The sequence below is a fragment of the Brachionichthys hirsutus genome, chromosome 17, assembly GCF_040956055.1.
Source record: "Brachionichthys hirsutus isolate HB-005 chromosome 17, CSIRO-AGI_Bhir_v1, whole genome shotgun sequence".
Taxonomy (NCBI): domain Eukaryota; kingdom Metazoa; phylum Chordata; class Actinopteri; order Lophiiformes; family Brachionichthyidae; genus Brachionichthys; species Brachionichthys hirsutus.
In genome coordinates, this window is record NC_090913.1 from 11,897,312 (window position 1) to 11,918,705 (window position 21,394).

Sequence of the window (21,394 nt, forward strand, 5' to 3'; positions counted from 1 at the left end):
TTACTGACTCATGAGAGTTCTCTGTTTTCCAAGGTTATATATGTATAAGAGATGGGTTCTGAAAACCCTGAGGACTTCGGACCCGCACCGATCCTCCCTGAAGAGGAGCAGCAAGAAATTGGAGGCCTGATCAACTCGGATGGAGAAGAGGTGGATTTTGCAGATGTCGGTGAGCAAATCAATCTGAATGAAGTGAAATAGTCGAAGTCGTCGCCCCGTGGTGCCGGGTGTCTCGCCCTAATCCCTATTCCTGTACATTATTACCCTTCGTTAGCTTTTCCAGTGTCGTATGAGTGTAACTGGCAGGGATGTGAATAATAGGAAGCGTCGCTGTGGATTGTGCTCGGGTGTTACCCGTGTTGAGTCTGTTCCTGTCTTTCCGTTCACACAGGAGAGAACGCTACTCCTGGCGTCCCGCCTGTCGTGTCTCCCTCCAAGAGGTCTCCTCAAAGCGAGGCCGAGAAGCCGCCGTCTCTCCACACCTGCTCCGTCTGTGGCAAAGACTTCCCGTACGCCTCTAAGCTCCAGCGCCACTTACGCACTCACTCGGGAGAGCGGCCCTTCCCCTGCTCCATGTGCGAGAAGAGATTTCCAGAAAAGGGTTTGCTCATGATACACGAAAGGGTCCACACTGGGGAGAAGCCGTTCCCGTGCACTTTCTGCGAGAAGAGATTTGCTAGTCAGGGGGAGCTCAGGTTGCACCGACGGACACACACTGGCGAGAGGCCGTATCACTGCTCCATCTGCCTGAAGAGCTTCTCCCGCCACTGGCATCTGAAGACGCACCTGGAGGCGATGCATTCTGAGATAGTTGCTGGTTTTATCAGGAAGAAGTTCCCGTGTTCGGACTGCGATAAAAGCTGTAACTCTGCTGCGGAGCTGAGAGATCACCAGAGGACTCACACCGGAGAGAGGCCTTACCAGTGCTCGTTCTGCGACAAGAAGTTCGCCTTGTCGGGCACGCTTGTGCGGCACGAACGCCTCCACACCGGCATCACGCCCTACCACTGCTCCGACTGCGGGAAGACGTTCGCCCAGCAATGGACGCTGACGACGCACATGCGGACTCACACGGGGGAGAAACCCTACAGCTGCACGCAGTGCGACAAATCCTTCGTCGCGCCGGGAGAGCTGCGCAGGCACACCCGGATTCACACGGGGGAAAAGCCGTACGCCTGCGCAGATTGCGGGAGGCACTTCTCACTGGCAGGCACCCTCCGAAACCACAAAAGGTCGTGCACGAACGGCAAGAGCGGATCGGTCGCCGGCGTCGTCTCCGACTCGATTCCAGCGGCAGCCGGTGAAGCGTCCCGGCCAGACCCGGTGGACGGCGCCGGCTCGGAGGTAGAGACAACCGATATTCTACAGCAGTTTGAGATTTTCTATTGCTTTTTTCGGCGCCTTATTCGTATAATTCTTTCCCAACCCTGTTGCTTTGTTTGGGTCTTTTTGCTATCAGATTGCAGCTGAGCCTCACATCTCAGGCGCTGACAAAGCAGCTCAGTGCGGGAACACGGCGGGGGAACCAGACGACGTCGCCGCCAGTCCACACGTGAATGTCATAGTGAAGGAGGAAGCAGATGAAGAACCTTTATGTGGTACAGCATCGTGAGATTCCACATCTTCTTTCTCTGTGTATCGGAAGCGGTGTAATAGCGTCTGATGATTTTTCCCATTGACGCTTGTGCTTTCGCCGGCAGAAGAAGCTCCTGTCCGAGTGTCTGGGAGTGAGGATTGTGTGTCGACAGACGACGATGAAGAGCAGCAAGAGGAAAGCAACACGGACGTTAGGATTACAGTAAAAGAGGAAGAAGAGGAAGTCAACAGTAAGCAAAACACTGTTATTGTTAAATACAGAAGGGATTTCTTTTCTCCTCCTCCATAGTTCCTACATGAGTAGATGATTCGATGTTGGATTGTGTTATTCTCACATTTGATCTTATTGGATTCTACAGGGGGGGGGGGGGGGGCGTCGTCCCAAGCAGAAAGCGCCATGTCAGCTCTCTTGGTCTTTTTAAATGGCATTTTAAACTTGGCCTTTATATTTCCACAGGGACTGAAGCTGATCCTGAAGCTGATCCTGATCCTGATCCTGATCCTGGTGCCGGCGGTAAAAAGGCCAGCCCTGCGGCCTCACCGGTGCGAGACCAGCTCGGCGACAATGCGACGATGAGCTCTTACCGCTGTGGGCTCTGTGGAAGAGACTGCCACAAGATGTCTGCGCTTCAGATCCACATGCGGATTCACTCGGGGGAGAAACCCTACCAGTGCAATCTGTGTGGGAAGCAGTTCACCCAGAAAGGTCAGCTCAAAGGTCACCAGAAAGTCCACACGGGAGAGAAACCTTTCTCCTGTCCGGATTGCGGGAAGAGCTTCGCCCACTCCGGGGCCATGAACAGACACCGGCTCACGCACACCGGAGAGAGACCCTACCACTGCGCCCTGTGCGACAGGAGCTTCAACCAGTCCGGCCGCCTGCGGGAGCACGAAAAGATCCATCTAGGGGAGAAGTACGACTGTCCCGAGTGCGACAAGAGCTTCACGCGAGCTTCGAGCCTCAAGAATCACTTCAGGCTTCACACGGGCGAGAGGCCGTACGGCTGCGACGTCTGCGGGAGAGGATTCAGCCGCTCCCAAAGCCTGCGGCTCCACAGGCGGAAGCACGGGCAGATCCAGACGGAAGACGAGTCGGCGCTCAGCGCCAAGAACGATGACTCATCGCAGAGTGACGATAACGCTCCGATTAATATGTGTATAACGAACAAGAATGGCTGACGACGTGTTTATAGAAAAAAAGAGTATTATAATTCAAGATGTCAGACGGTAAAATGTGAAAGAAAGGGACTACCTCGTTGAATATTCATGGGCATAAAACGCCCAGAGAGATACTTGCTACACAGACGACCTTCGTAAAACCTTGGAGACGGCTTAGATGTTGAATTCATGACTCATATTTACTCGTGTTTATCCGTCTTTGTTAGTCGCCTTAAATTATAGCCCTCACATTAGATCTTAATGGTATTATACCGTACTTATTTAAGGCCTGTGATTTCACTATCTCCATGCAGTATTTGTCATTTTAACTAATCTTGTATGTGGAAATTGGGTAACAAACATTTCATTATTGTTGCAAAGGCCAATGAGGAGTTTAGGAATCAGGTGAAACTGGAAATTCATTCTTTGAGCAACTGAAAAAGAAACTATTGAAGCTGTGGGATTATCAGAGTCGTCAGGTTTGTTTTGAGTTTTTTTTTGTTTTTGCCAAAAGTATTTTTGCCTTATTGTTCATAATTTTGTTTTATCTATTTTCTTTTTGTACAACGACTGTTCAACCACTAAATTCATGGTTCAGGTTCACCTGGTTTAGACCCAACTCTTAAAGGCCAAGTAACCATTGTGAATAAAATGGCTGTGGTCCAACAGCAAAGTGCTGCCTCTGTCTAAATGTATGGGACGATGTTATACCGAACAATAAACGTCTAAATATCAACGACTAGGCTTGTGGCTGTCTGAGTGCTAATGTCTGTATGTAAAGTCTGTAAGTGGATGTTTCAGTAATGCCTGAACACATTTATAGATAATCTGATCAATTCTGCTCGATTGTTGGAGGCAAACGTTTTATGCAACACGTTGGGGAATTTAGTTGGGTACATAACATTGTGTAATTATCTATTTTTGTAAGTGTTTTGTTTTATTTATTTTTTAACGGAAAGGTCAATTGTTTGAACAGATTTTATGCAGATGACATCATCACACACCAGGTGACTAAGGGCCGGCCTACCTTGTGCACGTGACCTCGGCGAACCGGCTTAAAAGAAGGCTTCAGACAGCCGAAATGCGTTGGCGTTTTTAACAATAGTTATCCATGTAAAATAAAGGCTTTTTATTTTTTTCCACCTTTTTGAGTGTTTTCAGCTCTTCTGCTTTTTCCTGATTTGAATGATCCATACACTGAAGAGCTCCAAAAGCACGTTGTATCATATATTCTTTAAACAAAGATTTTACATCCTCCAGCAAACCAAGTTCTGAAGGTATTTCATATTCCTGTTTATATGTTCATTTCCCTTTATAGATCTGTTAACCATTACATGCACCTTTACAGGTTGTCAGCGCATTCGTACCGCACGGAAGTTTAAACATTCATATTCATATTTTTTTCACAAATCAGTTTCATTCTGATTTACACCATCCGTTTATCTCAAGCTATAACGGCTTGACGATTCAATTATGTACGACAAATACAAAAATTGCCGTGAACCGGATGATTGTCGAAATTACGACATCCCTGAATGCGACATGAATGTAAACAGAGGCGGACCGTGCAGACGGTGGATGCTACGGAAGCGTTAGCTAACATAATATAATAAAGGAACTATTGTTCTATATAAGCTGAGTTTAACAAAACTCGGTGTGTTAAGGTAAGTTAAATTAAATTAGTCGATGCTAACACCGTTCTCGGATGACGTCATCGCACGTAAATTGAAGTTACAGGGGCGTTTAGCTACAGGAGCTAACGCTAACACGGGTTTCACGCAGAGCTAGCTCGCTGAAGTGGCCTGAAATACAGTTGCTGTTATTTTGAACAGCGCGTGGAACGCTTGGTGCGATCGTGGGCGTTCGTAATCCCGCAAACGTTGATGATGATGGCGTGAAATGTCGCCAGTGTGGTGCATATTCTCCCTGGATTGTTTAAAGTACAGCAGCGAGTCACCGACGAACAAAGTTTATTAAGAAGCAGGATTATAGCATTCATTTAAGTGATCCTTAAACGTGCTTGGATTTAATCTCCTATTCTGGAATGCATAGAAAAGTTAAACATTAATCTAGTACGTCCGCACTTTGCTTTCTTAAGATCAATAATGGATTGATTGATTTGCCTCTGTTTGTTTTCTATCAGTAAAACCCAAATATTTCTCTTTTTTGATGACCAAATAACATGAATATAGTTTTATTCCAATGCAAGGCTTTTATTTTGAACATGCACACTATAACTCCTGTAACTGTGTTTAAAGCGTGCACAGAAAATATTTATTTTATTATCTGTTGAAAAACCAACCTGTAATATTTGGAATGCTTTACAGATTTCATTGATTTATAAACTAAAAAAAGAAATGGGGGTCCAATACCCACCCCTCTGACGTGTGCTAGTAAAGAACGCTCCATTTTTTAGCTGTCCTAGTATTGATCATTTATTCTATGAGCAAATCCGATGAGATTTAGCCATGTCATCCTTTTTCCTTGTCCGTGTGCACGGTGACCTCATGCTGACCTTTGTTCTGCTGTCTCTGTGTTCAGTCCCTCATTTTGACAAGCATTCCGTTGAGATGGTGTCATACAAGCGGCTGAACCCTGAAGATGTTCAATTTTCCGGTGCGGTTTTGTCGGAGGAGCGTCGACCCGTCCGACAAGAAGTTCCAGTGAGTCCAACCGGAGTTCGTCTCTTTGTCAGGCTCGTGATTGGACCGATTAGATTCTAGGAGCACTTCTGTTTTTGTTTTATTTTCACCCTCTGTGTTTCTTTGTTGGTCTTTAAACCGGTTTGTGCAGCTATTTAACAACTTTCTATGATAGCCCAGATCCAAAATAGTTCAACATACCTATGAGTTTAATTTATTGATCAAGACAACAATCCTCACTTCATTGTTAATTGTGCAGGCCCAGTTTATTTCTATAGCACTTTAAGGCTACGCCCCTTTTTTCTATGCTATTTAGCCTGGAGTACATTTTAATTGCCATCCTTCTTTTTATTTTTATAAACCAGTCTTCGTGTGTTCCTTCTCACTTCATCTCTTCTCTGGGCGTGACGCTCATTTGACTTTCTTGCGTTTTAAGGCGCTGCAGCTGGAGGGAGCCTCCTTGCTTCCACGGAGGCCGCCATGCTCAGTCGCCACAGCCCTCCTCGTGATTGGTTGCCTGCTGCTGTTCCTCTTTGGAGGCTGGCTAGTGGGAACAACCTTCTGGCTGCGACGCCCGTCAAGCGAGCATCCCCATCGGCCCCCGCCACCCGCCGCTGCACCAACCCCAGACTCCCGAGCCAGCGCAGGGCCGAGCGCCACTGCAGCCGCTTCCCGTGGCGGGGGCTGCAGCCTGATCCCGGAGGCCTGGAGGTTCGACTGCTATCCCGAGAGAGGGGTGGTTGTGACCCGGGAGCTGTGCGAGGCGAGGAACTGTTGCTTCGTTCCCGCGTCTGCCGGTTCCACGCCGGCGGGGACAAACGGCGTCCCCTTTTGTTTCTACCCTCGGGATTTCCCTTCCTACTCGCTCGTGTCGATGAACGACACGTCCCTGGGACTGAAAGGTACGCTGAGGCGGGAGGTGAAGACCTACTACCCGGCAGACATCCTCACCCTGCAGGTGGAGATACGTTACGAGACGGCGACGCGGCTCCGAGTCAGGGTGGGTAACTATTCCTGAGAAAACGACCCACGTCTTCCTCTGGGAGACATTTAGCATGCTAGCTTTGAGACACTTGATCAAAACGTCGTGTACATTTTTTATTCCACTCAGATCACCGACCCCTCCGACGCTCGGTTCGAGGTCCCGATCTCCGTCCCCTCCCCCACCGAAAAGGCAGCGAGTCCAGACTACGTTGTCGAGGTTTCCAAGCAGCCGTTTGCTCTGATCGTGAAGAGGAGGTCGGATAAAGCTGTGCTGTAAGCCGGACTTAAATAAAATGTCTACTTTAGACTTAAAGAGGAAGACGGGCGACTCATGAAACGATCTATCCCATAATAGTGTTTCCTCTGTCGCTGCTTCCTCTCAGTCTAAACACCGCAGCGGCTCCCCTCTTCTACGCCGATCAGTTTCTCCAGATGTCCACCTCCCTGCCGAGTCGGTTCATTTACGGCCTGGGCGAGCACCGCGCCCCCTTCCTGCAGGACGTCCACTGGACGACGCTCGCCATGTGGGCCAGAGACGTGCCCCCGACGGTATCGGGCCCGTTGCTGCTTCGGGTGTAAGCGTAATAAATAAAACTGATCGCGTTCCTCTTCACGACGTAGGAGAACACCAACCTGTACGGCGTGCATCCGTTTTACCTGGCGATGGAGGACGGCGGGAACGCCCACGGCGTCTTCCTGCTCAACAGCAACGCCATGGGTCGGTGTGCAGCTCGCCGCGGCGCCTTCTCCGTCATCTCCGGCCTCATGCGTGTTCTCGTGTCTCGCTTTCGTCAGACGTGACTCTCCAACCGGCCCCCGCCCTCACCTGGCGCACGATTGGTGGAATCCTGGACTTCTACGTCTTCCTCGGTCCTGATCCGGGCTCGGTGGTTGGACAGTATCTGGAAGTCGTAGGTCAGTTTGACGGGGCGTGTGCCACTAATCCTAATTTTCTGTCGCTGCTCGAGCGCTAGTGGACGAACGGACGAGATTCCGCATGACGTGCGCCGGAGCCTGTTTCCGTTTCATCGCCCGCATCCCTCTGTGTGTCGCCAGGCTCCCCGGCGATGCCCGTCTACTGGGCTCTGGGCTTCCATCTCTGCCGCTGGGGCTACAATAGCAGCGATGCCACCTGGGACGTTGTGAGGAGCATGCGGACTAACGGAATGCCTCAGGTTCGGTTCCCCAGCAGGCGGGTTTCGTCCTTCCATCCCCATCCTGCGTCTGCTCTGGTTCTCTCGTGACATCACAACGTTCACGCCCACTCAGGACGCCCAGTGGAACGACATCGACTACATGGAGGGGTTTAGGGACTTCACTTTTGACTCGGTGAACTTCGCCACGCTGCCTGACATGATCAAGGACCTCCACGCCCACAACCAGCGCTACGTCGTGATCGTGGTAGGCGGGAGGCGGGAGGCGGTTCCTGCCCGTGCGTGTGCGTTGTGCGGTTGTGTGACGGTTGTCTCCACCTGTCAGGATCCAGGAATCAGCAGCACCCAGCCCGAGGGTTCGTACTGGCCGTACGACGAAGGGCTGAGGAGAGACATTTTCATCAAAGGCGCCGATGGGAAACCGCTCATTGGGAAGGTGCGGCCCGTCGGGCGGCGCAGCTCCTCCTCCTCCCCAAAGATCAAACTGCACGTCTTCCTCTCAGGTGTGGCCCGGGCTGACGGCGTTTCCGGATTTCTCCGACGACGCCGCGCACGAGTGGTGGTACGACAACCTGCAGCGGTTCCACCAGAGGGTGCCGTTTGATGGATTATGGATTGTGAGTAGAACAACCGGGAACGCCGCTGCAACCGGCGTTTTCAACCGTCCCCCTGATCTTTGCGTTTTTGCTTCTTTAGGACATGAACGAGCCGTCGAATTTTCTGGACGGTTCCACCGACGGCTGTCCCTCCAGCGGTCTGGAAAACCCTCCGTACACGCCCGGTGAGTTAGCGTCTCCCGCGCTACGTAGCGTCCGGCTGTTTGACATTTCCTCCTTCCAGGCGTGCTCGGAGGGTTGCTGAGAGCCAAAACCTTGTGTGCGACTGCACAGCAGAAACGCTCCGTGCACTATAACGTGCACAGCCTGTATGGACTCATGGAAGCTAAAGCATCTGCAAGGTCAAGACGCGGCAAAAAGCTAAAATGCTGAACACTTCCTGGGGCTCCACTCGAATCTACTGTCCCGCCTGCTTCCTCTCCTTCCAGCGCCATGAAGCGGATCGTTGCCAAGCGACCGTTCGTGATCTCTCGCTCCACCTTCCCCAGTCAGGGCATGTACTCTGGTCACTGGCTGGGAGACAACCGGAGCCGGTGGAGGGACCTGTACGCGTCTATAGCAGGTTAGCGTCGGCGGGCGTCTGCTGGTGAGGACAAGGAACGCCTGTTTCCGTTGATCCTTCTCGTCTCGCCGTCCTGACGTCGTCCGCCTCTTTACGCCCTCCAGGAATTCTGACCTTTAACCTCCTGGGCATCCCGTTGGTGGGAGCGGACGTCTGCGGCTTCAGCGAGCAGCCGGAGGAGGAGCTCTGCATCCGCTGGACCCAGCTGGGAGCGTTTTATCCCTTCACGCGCAACCACAACGCCATCGCCATGGCGGTGAGCGCCTCGCCTCGCCAGGCGAGTCCTGCGTTCTGCTCTCTGCGCGGTTTGAACCGATTTCTTCTCAGCCACAGGATCCGACCGCCTTCAGCCCGCTGGCTCGGGCCGCCGCGCAGCGGGCGCTGCAGCTGCGCTACTCCCTGTTCCCTCTGCTCTACACGCTTTTCCATCACGCACATCTGCACGGGCACACCGTCGCACGGCCGCTGCTGTTCGAGTGAGCGGCGCCGTTCTATTCCGTCTGGGTCTGTTTGGGTTTGGTGTCCGGGGTTGATTCTGACGGATCTCCTCTGATCGAAAGGTTTCCAGAAGACGTGAGGACTTATGGGCTGGACAAGCAGTTCCTGTGGGGGAGGAGTTTACTGGTGACACCGGTTCTGGATCCTGGAGTCGACTTTGTGGTTGGTTACTTCCCAGAGGGTCTGTGGTACGACTACTACACGGTAAGACCCCCCCCCCCCCCACCATGCTAACTAGATGTGTAGACATCCTATTTACAGCCCCCCCCCCCCCCAGGGCGACTCTGTACGCAGCCGAGGCGAAGACCTTCGCCTCGACGCCCCTCTAGATAAGATCAACCTGCACCTGCGCGGGGGCTCCGTCACGCCGACGCAGGTACACGCCCCTTTATACCTGCTCCGTCCGACGTGTCCGACGATCTGTCCTTAAGGTCCTCCTCCTCCTCCTCCTCCTCCTTCTTCTTCGTGTGTTTCTCCCAGACGCCCAACCGGACCCTGTGGCTGAGCAGCGGTCAGCCCCTCCATCTGGTCTCGGCTCTCTCTGGCGACGGCGCCGCCCGCGGGGATCTGTTCTGGGACGACGGCGAGACCATCGACACCTACGAGACCGACCAGTATGCCTACGTCGTCTTCAGCGTGGCGAAGGTACCCCTCGAGCCGATTCGCTCTCGGCCCCCGGGACGCTTAAACGGCCCGTTGACCTTTGCCCTTTCACGTCGTAGGGCGTGATGACATCAGAGGTGCTTCGCAGCAGCGTGGAGGCCACGTACATCACCGTGGAGACGGCCTCCTTCTACGGCGTGACGCAGAAGCCGAGCAGAGTGCTGGTGAACTCCGTGGACGCGGCGTTCGCCTACAGAGACAACCAGGCGAGGGCCGGGGCGGGGCGGGGCGGGGCAGACGCAGACGTCGTGTCACAAAGCGTTTCTCCTTTCCAACTCTTCTTCTCTTCTGCTCTCTGCAGGTCTTAACGGTCGGAGATCTCGGTCTCAACCTCAGTCAGAACTTCACCATCAGCTGGGGTTAAAGGGCGCTCCAGGAATGATCGTGTTTGTGCGCCGGACTTTTTTCACGCTGATGGTAATCGTGAAACCGACGTGATTCAGGAACGCGCCTGAAGTTAAGGACGCTGTCCGTGACCTCCAGGCTATCTTGGCTACACTAAAACGAAACGCTCGGCTCGGCTTCGGTGCCTTCTTTACTTTCCTCTTTATTTTTCGGTTCGTGTCTCAAATCTGTATTTTATTTGTAGTTCGTCGTGTGTAAAATGTCGTGCTTGAATGGGCTGCAGTTATTGTGTCGGTGAATCAGGCGCCTCGTGATTCGTTCCTGGGTGCGTTCCATTTGCTCAGCTTTACATCCTGGAGACCGCTGTGCTGCTATGCATGAGGAGTTCTTTCATAATGTCCCAGCTGTAAATGCTCTGCAAACATTTGACCGAGCGGTTCCTCTGCACCGGTTCTCTGGAGCCTCCGATGGAGGACTTAAATCCAGCGCCGCTACGTTTCTCCCGCTGAAGGGAGGATTTATTCTGTGTCTATTTGCTCTTGATGCCGTGAAAACAGAATTCTGCAACAGAATTCTGATTTATTATTTGCGTGTCTTTACGATGGTTTCTGGTTTCGTTGCTTAAATGTAATCAAACTAGAGCTGCTTGAATTGTGCAGAATCCGTGTTCTGTTTCATGATGGAATGTTTTATGTTTGCGCCTTAAAGGTTCACGAGAAAGAAAATAAATGTATTTATGAAAACTAATCGCGATCAATGTTTTTTTTTAATTATTCTGAGCAGATGCGTTGGAGCTCATCCTCCACTGGGGGGCGCAGTTTGTCATCTAAGTCATTCTGTCTTCTGATCTCTGCAGGGTTTTTAACAAAGTGAAAGCTTTTAAATTGTGTTCCCTGACTCTTTAAACTCTGATCTTCCTTAAAGTAAATATTTAACAGACCTAAAATACTCAGAAAACAACAATTACCACCAAAGAATTGGTGCTTATGATGTTGCCTCACAGCAAGGTCACGGGTTCAAATCCAACTCAGGCCTTTCTGTGGGGAATTCCCATGTTCTGCTCCTGGCCGAGTGCGTTCTCAAGCTATTTGTAGCCTTTGAGTAAGAGACGAAGACAACATTTGGACTCTCATGAGCCGCGTCGCTCTGCAGAGCAAAGGCCGACGACGGGACCCCCCCCCCCCCCCCCCCCCCAGAGCTTTGAATTCTCCTCCGCTGCTGATGGACACGATGGACGTATTTTCATTGGCCCTGTGGAAACGTTCACAGGCTAACTTTTTCCAGATGTCAGTTTGTGGAGGCTGCAGAACATCGTTTGGCGGGGGGGAGGGGGGGGGCGGGGTCTCTGAAAAGCATTCTGCTCTGCTGACGAGGGCATTTCCTGTCTGGATTTGAGAGGATTAAGTATTCATGCATGGGGGCGGGGGGGTTGTGGACACAGTGACAATAGTGCCTTCTCATGGGGAGGGTGGGCGGGGGGGTCTGTACATTCGAATTGGAAAGTTATGTCTAAGATGAATTCAAATTGGACTGGATTCGTATCAAAGCTAAAAATGCAACTTATTGTCAGAGTTTGTGTTTTTGGAGAGAAATCCACCGAGTTTTTAAGTTGGGTGAACCAGAATCCAGGCCTCTCTCTGCAGGGGGCGCTCTGAGACAAAAACAAAAGGTGTTGCACCGCAGGTGTCAGGTAGCCGCAGAGCAGGCCCCGCCCCGTCCCGCCCCCGCGAACACACCCAACAGGACAGGTAAGGACAGAACGGGCTGACGCACACACGCGGAAACCACACCTGGTGCACCGGTTTCACAGCTGATCCACCGAAACCACGTAAAAATACACATATGACGGTGTAATAGGGGCGGGGCAGATCCACGGGGGGGGGGGGTGTCCTCCGGGTGCTGGTGGACTTTTATTCTTTGGGTTTGTTTTTAAAAATAAAGAGCGCGTCTGTTGGAACTGTTTGCGTATTTCTTATCTCTCCGCTAAATCTGTGCGCTCGACAGACGCAGGATCGAACCCCACCCGCGGCGCGCGCGCGCGTCGCTGACGTCCAGTCACAGGTGTTACGTGCGTGTCCAAACTTTTTGTTTCCCAGTCAAGGAAAGGTGAATTCCACACACACACGCACGCGTGAGCGCGCTGCGCGGCGGGCTGACGGTCACTTCCCGCATCCCAGCGCGTCAGAGCAGCCGCGTGGAAACGTTCATTAGTCTTCCGTGGGAGGGAAGGAGGGCAGGGCGCGCGCGTGCGCTCGAACGCGGATCACTTCGGGACCGGAGCGGCAGGATGGCGGCCGTGAAGGCGCTGCAGCAGTGGTGCAAGGTCCGGTGCGACGGTTACCGGGACGTGGCCGTCACCAACATGACCACGTCCTTCCGGGACGGACTGGCGTTCTGCGCGCTCATCCACAAACACAGACCGGATCTCATGTAAGTAGGGACCCCGGAGGATCCGAGCGCGCCGTTCCCAGTGTTCCCAGTGTTCCCAGCGGACGCAGTGCTGCGCGCGTCCCGCTTTTACCCACATGAAGTGTTCCTGGATGAGTTGGATCCAGGTCCTGGATGAGTTGGATCCAGGTCCTGGAAGAGTTGGATCCAGGTCCTGGAAGAGTTGGATCCAGGTCCTGGATGAGTTGGATCCAGGTCCTGGAAGAGTTGGATCCAGGTCCTGGATGAGTTGGATCCAGGTCCTGGAAGAGTTGGATCCAGGTCCTGGATGAGTTGCTTTTACTTCCGTTCTTCAGAGTTGAGTTTGAGCAAACTTCTGCTCCGCTGGTCTGCGCGAAAAGCAGGAGGAGGAGTTCGGTGGGGGAGTGGAGCTGAGAGCGCAGCTAATGCTGGGATGAGTCGCCAGGCTCGGGATTTGATCCGTGGGATGCTGGGATGGGAAGTCTGATCACACGTTTGTCTCTTTCCATTTCTGCTGCAGCGACTTTGATTCATTGAAGAAGGAGGATGTTTACGAGAACAACAAACTGGTAAGAAGTGACTCTGCTCTGCGCGGCGGCGCTTTTGTCCCGGCAGACTCGGGGTCCAATCCATGGATTTAAAAATCCACCCCTTATTTTATCTTTTTGTGTGTGACGCATTTTTACATCTGTTTACTTTCGATGCATTGATCCCCATCCTTCAGATCGCTAACATGCTACTGTAGCCATGCGAGGGGCAACAACGCATTATTGCCCCCCCAGATCACAGGCTTTCCTTGATGCCCTCTAGGAGGCGCTGTCTCGCTCCCAGTAAAAACCCAACATCTCTGGTGGCTCTTTTGTTCCTTCTGCCTTTCGACCTTTGAACGACTTTGACAGTGCGTCGTGCACTTTGTTCATTTACGTGCGCTTCGGCTTTCGTTTGATCTCTTTGCTATTTATTTATTGCTGCTGTTGCACGTGTCACTCGTGCACTTTATGGCCGGGCCCTTCGGCGGTGACATTCGTGGTCCCCAGAGGATTAACTGTCTCAGCTGTAGTTGAAACCTTTGGCTCTTAACTTTTTGTAATGATGCTTATTTGTTTTATCAGGAGGCACAGTGGCGTAGTGGTTAGCGCTGTCGCCTCACCGCACCTCCGAATCCTATCTGTGCAGGGTTTGTGTGTTCTCTCCGTGTCCGCGTGGGGGGGTTCTCCGGGTTCTCCTCCAAAAAACGTGCAGATTAGGTGAGTTGATGGCTCCGAATGATCTGACTCTGACGGCTGATTCCATTCTGCTGCCGGTGAACGTCGGCCTGCCCCGGCTTGTTGGGTTTTTCTGCTTCCAGGGACACGCTGAAACTAGTTTTGTAAATTCCCGACTCCTAAAACGGCCTCTTGGCTGATGACGTCTCGCTTTAGTCTGGCCTGACTCGGGGCCTGACTCGTGGCCTGACTCGTGGCCTGACTCGTGGCCTGACTCGTGGCCTGACTCGGGGCCTGACTCGGGGCCTGACTCGGGGCCTGACTCGGGGCCTGACTCGGGGCCTGACTCGGGGCCTGACTCGTGGCCTGACTCGGGGCCTGACTTGTGGCCTGACTCGTGGTCGTTTGTACCAATTAGTCCTTTTGCCTATGACTTGCTGGCACCCGTTTCTGAAAGTCCACCCTCAGCTTCTTCTGCTTCGTCGGATAAAGTCGATGTCGTTTCCAGGCGTTCACGGTTGCGGAGGAGGAGCTTGGAATCCCAGCTCTGTTGGATGCAGAAGACATGGTGGCTCTCAAGGTTCCCGACCGCCTCAGCATCCTGACGTACGTCTCCCAGTACTACAACTACTTCCACGGGCGTTCCCCGAGTGAGTATCCGTGTCTGATCGAGTGCGTTCCTGCCGCGATCCCGCCTCCTTCGTCCGTTAGCTCGGCTATTTGTCGGCTGCAGTCGGTGGAATGGGAGGCACGAAGCGCCCGGCCGAAGGCCCCGCGGTGGAACGACCCGCCAAGAAGAACCAGCCGGTGGCGTCCAGGGAGTTTCCCGCTTCGAAACCCGCCGGAGAGAACGCCCCTCCTCGCTCCCCCAACGTCACGAGGCCGTTTGCTTCTCCGAAGGCGACTGGGAATGCCAAACGGGTAACGAGAGCGCCAGGTCGTCGGATCAGTTTCAGTTCGCTCTGGATTCTTGTTGCGTCATTTCGCTGTCGACTTCCTTCCAGGATTGTCCGGTTGAGAAACCGCATCAGACGGGCACCTTGAGTAACAAATGTGTGTCCTGTAACAAGCACGTTCATCTGGTGCAGCGACATCTAGTGGACGGGAGGCTGTATCACAGGAGCTGCATGAGGTAAGGGCCCATGGGAACCCATCAGAACCCATAATGAACCGTACCTCAGACTGACCACCTGATGCTTCTGCCCCTCAGGCTGTTGTCGCCTACATACCCAGCTGCCCCTCTCAGAGATTTACCCACAAATGTCCCCGTTTCCAAATTCACTTCTCTAGCAGACTCCAATAAACCCAATACAAATACTCCGGTGCATGACCCCCCAAGGCCAGGACCCACATGGCCGAAAGACAAACCGAGCACTCCTCCGAGCTTCTCCTGCAATCTCCCGTCTTCATCTCCATCTCCATCCCGACGAGTCGTTCAGACGCCGCTGGTCTCTAAAACCGCGTCTTCGTGGACTCCTGGTGAATCCACCTTCACCACAACCGCCGCTGTCCTCCCCAGGCCTACTCCGGCACCTCGCACCTCAACCACGGCGGCAAAGACCCTGGAATCCAAGCTCAAGTTCTTGCAATCCGATAGCACGATGGGCAGGGAAGAGGAAAAGCCTGCAGCTCCCAAATTCGGCTTAAATAAAGGTCTGAACGCGACTCGTAAGGTCCAGCAGGCCTCGGCAGGTCAGGCTGTGGGTTTACCTGTGAATGTCGGTGGCGCCGGCAGAAAGGAAACGAGCATCAGCGCAAACACGGCCGGGGACAAAGCGAAAGCTGATGGCGTAGCGGCTGCAGACGCAGGAAAGGCGAGCGACACGAAAGCAAAAGCAGCGGCTTTCATCTGCAAGGCGCTGGCCGAGGAGAGCGGCAACGACAAGCCGGCGTGGACGACGGTGGTGCTGAAGAAGACCGACAAGTAAGTAACCTTTTACTCTAGTCTGACCTCTACTGGTGGGTCGGTGAAGCATCTCTCCACCTCCACTTAGACCTTCTCCAGGCGACGCTCCGAAGAAAGAGACGGAGGCTGTCAGAGGGAGGATGAGGTTGAAAGCCGACCCGGCGCTGCTCGCCGACCTCCGCGCTCCAGACAGAACAAAAACTTCCCCGAGCCCGACCCACAGGAGCGGAGTCAGAACCAGGACGCCAGAGAGAGGGGGCGTGAAACCCGGCGGCGCGTCGCCCAACGCCTCCGGTGAAACTCGCGCTGCACATTTCTGTCTGGAGATGTACCTTCAGGGTTCCGTGAACCTTCCTGCTGTTGGTGCTGATCCGTTTGGGGTGAATCAACTAAAGGGAGATGAAAACATTTCCTTCTTTTTGTTCTCGGCAGCATCGGAAAGTGAGTCTCCTGCGGATTGGAGGTTGAAACTGAAACCCGTCTCCAAAGAAGCCAAGTAAGAAATGATTATATTATTGTGTTATATTCATTGTTTTACGGTCGGTTCCGTGTGCTGCGCCCGCCCATCTGTCCATCCCTTGATCCCGCCCCCCCCAGGAAGCCGGTACCTGCTGCTCCTGTCTGAGACGAGACGCTGCTGACAGGTGACCTCATGAAATTCATTGACGCTTACCTTTTGTTCATCCGCAGGCCGTCTCGTCCTTCCACGCCCCCCCCAAGCCCCTGGGCTAACAAAGCTGGGAAGCCACAAACGGCAGAGCCTTCTGCGGAGCCCCCTCCATCCCGCCCGCTCACCAGACCCTTCATCTCTGTCACCCCACCAGCACCGACGGGTAACGTGGCCGCTCACCTGTCCTGTGATGCTGCTCTGCTTGAATCATGGCTACGCCCCAACCCCGAAGGGGGTGTCATTTTGCTCCCGAGGTATTTTAGTCGCGTTGTGTTTTTTCCGTTCCCATGGCGACAAGCTGCATTTAACTCATTCTTGGAGCGGGACTTGTCCCGGATGCGTTTCTGGGACGTGAGACACTGTTGGGGATGAACTGTCAGATCTGCAGTGACTTAACTTCTTCTTTCTTCCATAAAGTGCTGGTTTCTGTATAGTTTAGCATTTTCTCTCTTTAATTACAGGATTACCGAACGGTCGGGGAGAACGACGTCCGAATGGTGCCACCTATGAGCCCAAGGTTTCCAAGGTACTGAACCTGAGACTTACATTTTATAATTTTATTTTGAGTCAAAATACTAATACTAATAATGATAATTAGCCTTTAGAGGATGACACTATTCATCAATGACTATTTATGCATAACCTACCTTTGGATTAGAACCTCATAGATGTGTGATGGGTACGAGTGAGGAGTAGTTCCTACACAAATCTAAATGTGTGTGTGTTGACGTGTAGATTAAACCCGACTACATTCGCAAAGAGGACATCTTGAAGGAGCTGCAGGACATCGAGAATAGTCTGACCGAGCTGGAGAACAAGGGAGTGGAGCTGGAGGCGAAGCTGCGTCGCTGCGACGACGGTGGGACGGGCGCGGAGTGTGTGCACCGCCCCGTGTTGGGATGGGGGATTAAGTGTGTGTGTGTGTGTGTGTGTGTGTGTGTGTTGTCAGACCGTGAAGACAACTCTCTCATGGTCGAGTGGTTCAGCCTGATCAGGAACAAGCAGGTGGCGATGCGCCGGGAGTCTGAGCTGGTCTACATGTGAGCGCGCACACACACACACACACGCACACACACACACACGTAGAAAGGGGGACGCCACTATTTAGCGATTAGCGAAACAGACTTGTGGCCAGAAGGTTAACAGTTTGAATTCCCACCTCCGCCCTGGAGCAGGACGGCACCCCCGCCTCCTCCACCGGCTTGTCGAATTCATCATCGCTATTCATTGTATGAATTTGTGCTACCCCCCCCCCCCCCCCCCCGGGGGTTAAATAACAAGGACGCGGTGCTAAAAACTCCGAGGTGGAAACCTTTAATCTAACGTTGTGATGTGCAGCGGGAGAACGCAGGACCTGGAGGAACAGCAGCCCAGCGTGGAGCAGGAGCTGCGGAGGCTGATGGACAAACCAGGTACGGGCTCGAACCCGCCGACCGCCAAGGCGGCTGCGAGTGCCGCGCCGGACGTCCGACTAAAACGCGTCTGTGTTTGAGCAGAACATCTGAAAACCAGCTGGGAGCGGAAGAAAGAAGAGCAGCTGATCGGCAAACTGTTGGGGATCGTCAACGACCGGAACGCCATCGTGGACGGTCTGGATGAGGACCGGCTCAGGTGGGCTGCTCTCCGGTCCCTTTTTAAAGTATCGCCGCTTCACTTGGAACTAGTACAGAAGACGAGCGTGAGCGTTAGCGTTAGCGTTAGCCTTCGACCCAAACGTCCCGCTGCAGCGCTTTAAACCTGCTCCCGCTTGTTTTTCCTCAGGGAGGAAGAGGAGGATGAGCAGCTAAACAAGATGCTGAAGGATTTCAGTGAGCGTCTCGACTACCGACCACCCCCCCAGGCCGTCTGACCCCCACGCCGCTGCCCATTAGTTATCTCAACCTCAGTGTCACTGCAACTCGGTTGGCTTGTAAATTATCCAGTTTAGGATTTCCATCATGGAGGCCTCTAATTGAAGCAGATAGAACTCCGTGCGCGTGTGTGCGTGTGTGCGTGTGCGTGTGCGTGTGTGTGTGTGCGTGCGCGTTTAAGGGTGCTGCAAAGTGATGTTTTCATCACATTGGATCTAATGACTGCTAATGGAAAAGGCATCCAACAAAATGCTCGGCCTCTTTCTGCCAGCGGCGCTCCGATTGGACGAATGGCTAATGTGGCTGGTGGATTTGACCCTCTGATGGAACGGAGTTAACGCCGACCTCATTTGCAATTCATGAGCGGGAAAGCAGGGCTGGAATGGAGGCGATTTATTGAACTTCAGCAGGAGGTCGTTTACGCTGCACGGAACGAACGCCGACCGGGATCCGCAAACGATCCGTTTCTAGTTGATGCGTTCACGAAGTCGACGCCAAAGCTTCACAAATTCCTCCAGTTCTGGAATGTTCCCGGTGGGATTGTTGTGGGGGGGGGGTTATCAGCAGATCAAAATGATATCTCCTCCATCATGTCTGCCTGTCCGTGTCAACCTATTTCTTCCCCTCCTCTCCCTGTCAGACATCAAGACAGAAAAGACGAGGAGAAAGTCTCCGATGTCCAGGCTGTTCGGATGGGGGAGCAAGAAGGAGGAATGATCCGGACGACCCGGAACACGGCGCCGCTGCTTTGATGTCTCGCTGTGGAGTCTCCGTGTCGGCGTGGGATTCATGGATTCACATGCGATCTGTCGCTCCGAGCGCTTACGGAAAAAGACACTTCCTCCTGTCACTCATGATGTGACGTTCCTCCTGCATGAGACGCGCACGGATGATGGGGGGGGGGCAATGACTCACCAGCCGGAATGTGATTGGGTTCAGCGCTTTGGTTGTTAGTTTTATACCCTTCTGCTCTTAATGTCTAGTTAATGCTGCCAAACACACACACGTTCTCTCTCTCTCTCTCTCTCTCTCATGGTAGTTGAAGGTCGAAGGTCATTCAGCTGTTTTCTGCCTCTGACTAACGTCGGGGTCGTATTCTGACCCGGTCCCAGTCACAATGGACTGCGTTCCCCTTTTTAAACTGAAGCTCTTTCTGTAGTTTTTCTTCTTTAAAATCTTTTTCTTTTTTCTTGAACGCTGCCCTTTGACATGGTTAGGTTCTTCTCCATTATTAGCGGTCAGCCAGGGATTCAGGACAAATGAGTTCAGAGGCAAAACACAGAGAAGGAGGAATTTCTCCTATGCATAATTATGGATTCATTTATTTTCATCACAGCTAAAAGGATTGATCACTCTTTATTTGGAATGGGTTTAGTTTCTATATGCTTTATATTTTTACATTCATCTACAGGAAAGTACAGCAATTAACCTTTTTTTAAGCATCATGTGACTGAAATGGTCCATATTGGATCTGTATTTGGTTAAAATATTTCTTGCTTAGTTTGTCTGTGTTGTAATCTATTACTTTTGAAAGTTATCTTTCCACAGGCGCTGAGACAAAAGGGTAATTTCATTCATTCGAAGAAAAATAAAGGCAATTTGTGCTGCATAATTTTAATGCAAGGTGTTGGCACTGTACAGATTTTAACTATGTCAAAGCTTTTGTTTCTTAAAAGTATTTTGGGTACAACGGTCTGATTATTAAATGGATAAACTGGTGTGTTAATAAAATTCACTATAATAAATTGACTATATATATATATATATATATATATATATATATAAAGGTAAAATATTTTTTAGAATTTATGCTGGGGTAAATAATGTAAAACCCCCATATAATGCAGTTGTAGTGTTTTAATTACGGTAAGCAGGGCTGTTATAGATCCTCGGTGCAGGGAGGGTGCAGTTCCTCTGCCTGACCGCTAAGGGGCAGCAAATCACTTTCCAACCCACCGAGGCTCCGACAGCGCGAATCGGCTTCCGGTGAGGAAAACTGAAAAACGTGCTGAACGTGGAGGTCCATGGATTTATCACTGGGTCATGAAATGAAATCAGGTTTGGATTTTTCTTTCAGTCTCACTACTGCAGAAAACCTAAACTTACAGCCTATAAAATATAAACTATAAAAAACTAACTATAAAACCAAAAACTTTATAGCACAACAATTTAAAAGTCAACCAACCCCTCTTAGTACCTGCTAAAGAAAAGCTTTAGCGCTAGCTGAGAGCATGACATATTCCAAATAAATGATTGGTGAGTTTAAATTAAAAATACTAATACTACTAATGTTGGAGCAGAGAATGTATGGACACTGATCCAACATTTTTAATATGTTTGTGTTTATTTGTGACTCATGAAGTCAGATGGAATACAGCTGAATTGTTCTCATATTTCCTCCAGACTCATTTACACATGAAAATAAAGCATTGAGGGAATGAAATTTAGATTTTCTTTGGCCAGAACAAACAAGCAACAACAAAGCCTTGAGTGACAAAGACGGGAACAATCTCGCCGGTACGGTTAAAGTTTTTATGCAACATTTTAAAGCGAAGATCCAAAAAAAATGCATTCAAGAAGAAAACGGTGTGGAAATTGCGTTTTAACTCAGTGGGGTTGTTTATTTATTTTTAGCACCTTTTTGTGTCAAAATACAAAACTGTAATCTCCTCCTTACTAAAGGCAACATTTGTTCCTGTTGTTATGTGTGAAAGTGTTTGCTTCTTCCTTCTCTAAAGCGTGATAAATGTTCCATCAGCTCGCCGCCGTGTGTCCGTATCAATCACGTCTCCGCTCGACTTTGGAACATGTTTATCTTGGGGTGAAAATGTGCCTTTGAATGGAGTCAGTCAGGCACATCTCTGACGGGCGGGGTTGAAGACTGTAAAAACGGTTCATTCACACGACACAACGGGCCCTCACATGTTCGCGTTTCAGCAGTTTAGTCTCGGCGAGGCCCGACGCCGCCAGGACGTTTGTTTAATCCGTGTCACGCTGCTGTAAGCTCCATCAGACGCCTCTGTTCTTGTTGCTCTTACTCCTCCAATGGCAGGCGGCCTCACCGCGGCCCGGCCTTAGCATTTAGCAACACGGCTTAGGAAATAAGATGGATCAAGTATCCTCTATCAGGATACT

At 51.6% G+C, this 21,394-nt stretch overlaps 3 protein-coding genes across 3 annotated transcripts; all 3 read left to right on the forward strand.

Moving 5' to 3' along the window:
- Window positions 1-51: 51 nt before the first annotated feature.
- On the forward strand, window positions 52-3,486 carry LOC137906792 (zinc finger protein 271-like). The gene is made up of 5 exons (XM_068751080.1): window positions 52-169; window positions 392-1,344; window positions 1,460-1,598; window positions 1,701-1,826; window positions 2,054-3,486. The coding sequence occupies exons 1-5, from the start codon at window positions 52-54 to the stop codon at window positions 2,773-2,775; spliced, it is 2,058 nt and encodes a 685-aa protein (XP_068607181.1). The 3' UTR covers window positions 2,776-3,486.
- A 1,838-nt stretch (window positions 3,487-5,324) lies between these two features.
- gaa2 (alpha glucosidase 2) lies at window positions 5,325-10,958 on the forward strand. The gene is made up of 20 exons (XM_068750864.1): window positions 5,325-5,417; window positions 5,833-6,396; window positions 6,508-6,653; window positions 6,764-6,929; window positions 7,002-7,098; window positions 7,176-7,295; window positions 7,437-7,555; window positions 7,650-7,781; window positions 7,860-7,970; window positions 8,038-8,151; window positions 8,231-8,315; window positions 8,375-8,492; window positions 8,580-8,713; window positions 8,818-8,969; window positions 9,041-9,189; window positions 9,274-9,415; window positions 9,489-9,587; window positions 9,692-9,856; window positions 9,934-10,080; window positions 10,176-10,958. Exons 1-20 carry the CDS (start codon window positions 5,325-5,327, stop codon window positions 10,236-10,238), a joined length of 2,916 nt encoding a protein of 971 aa, XP_068606965.1. The 3' UTR covers window positions 10,239-10,958.
- Window positions 10,959-12,506: 1,548 nt separating this feature from the next.
- Window positions 12,507-19,968, forward strand: micall2b (mical-like 2b). Its single transcript, XM_068751238.1, has 16 exons — window positions 12,507-12,649; window positions 13,149-13,197; window positions 14,342-14,483; window positions 14,567-14,762; window positions 14,834-14,965; window positions 15,044-15,757; window positions 15,828-16,033; window positions 16,172-16,235; window positions 16,430-16,572; window positions 16,871-16,935; window positions 17,145-17,268; window positions 17,359-17,449; window positions 17,748-17,821; window positions 17,906-18,020; window positions 18,171-18,217; window positions 18,900-19,968. Exons 1-16 carry the CDS (start codon window positions 12,507-12,509, stop codon window positions 18,974-18,976), a joined length of 2,382 nt encoding a protein of 793 aa, XP_068607339.1. The 3' UTR covers window positions 18,977-19,968.
- Window positions 19,969-21,394: the final 1,426 nt, after the last annotated feature.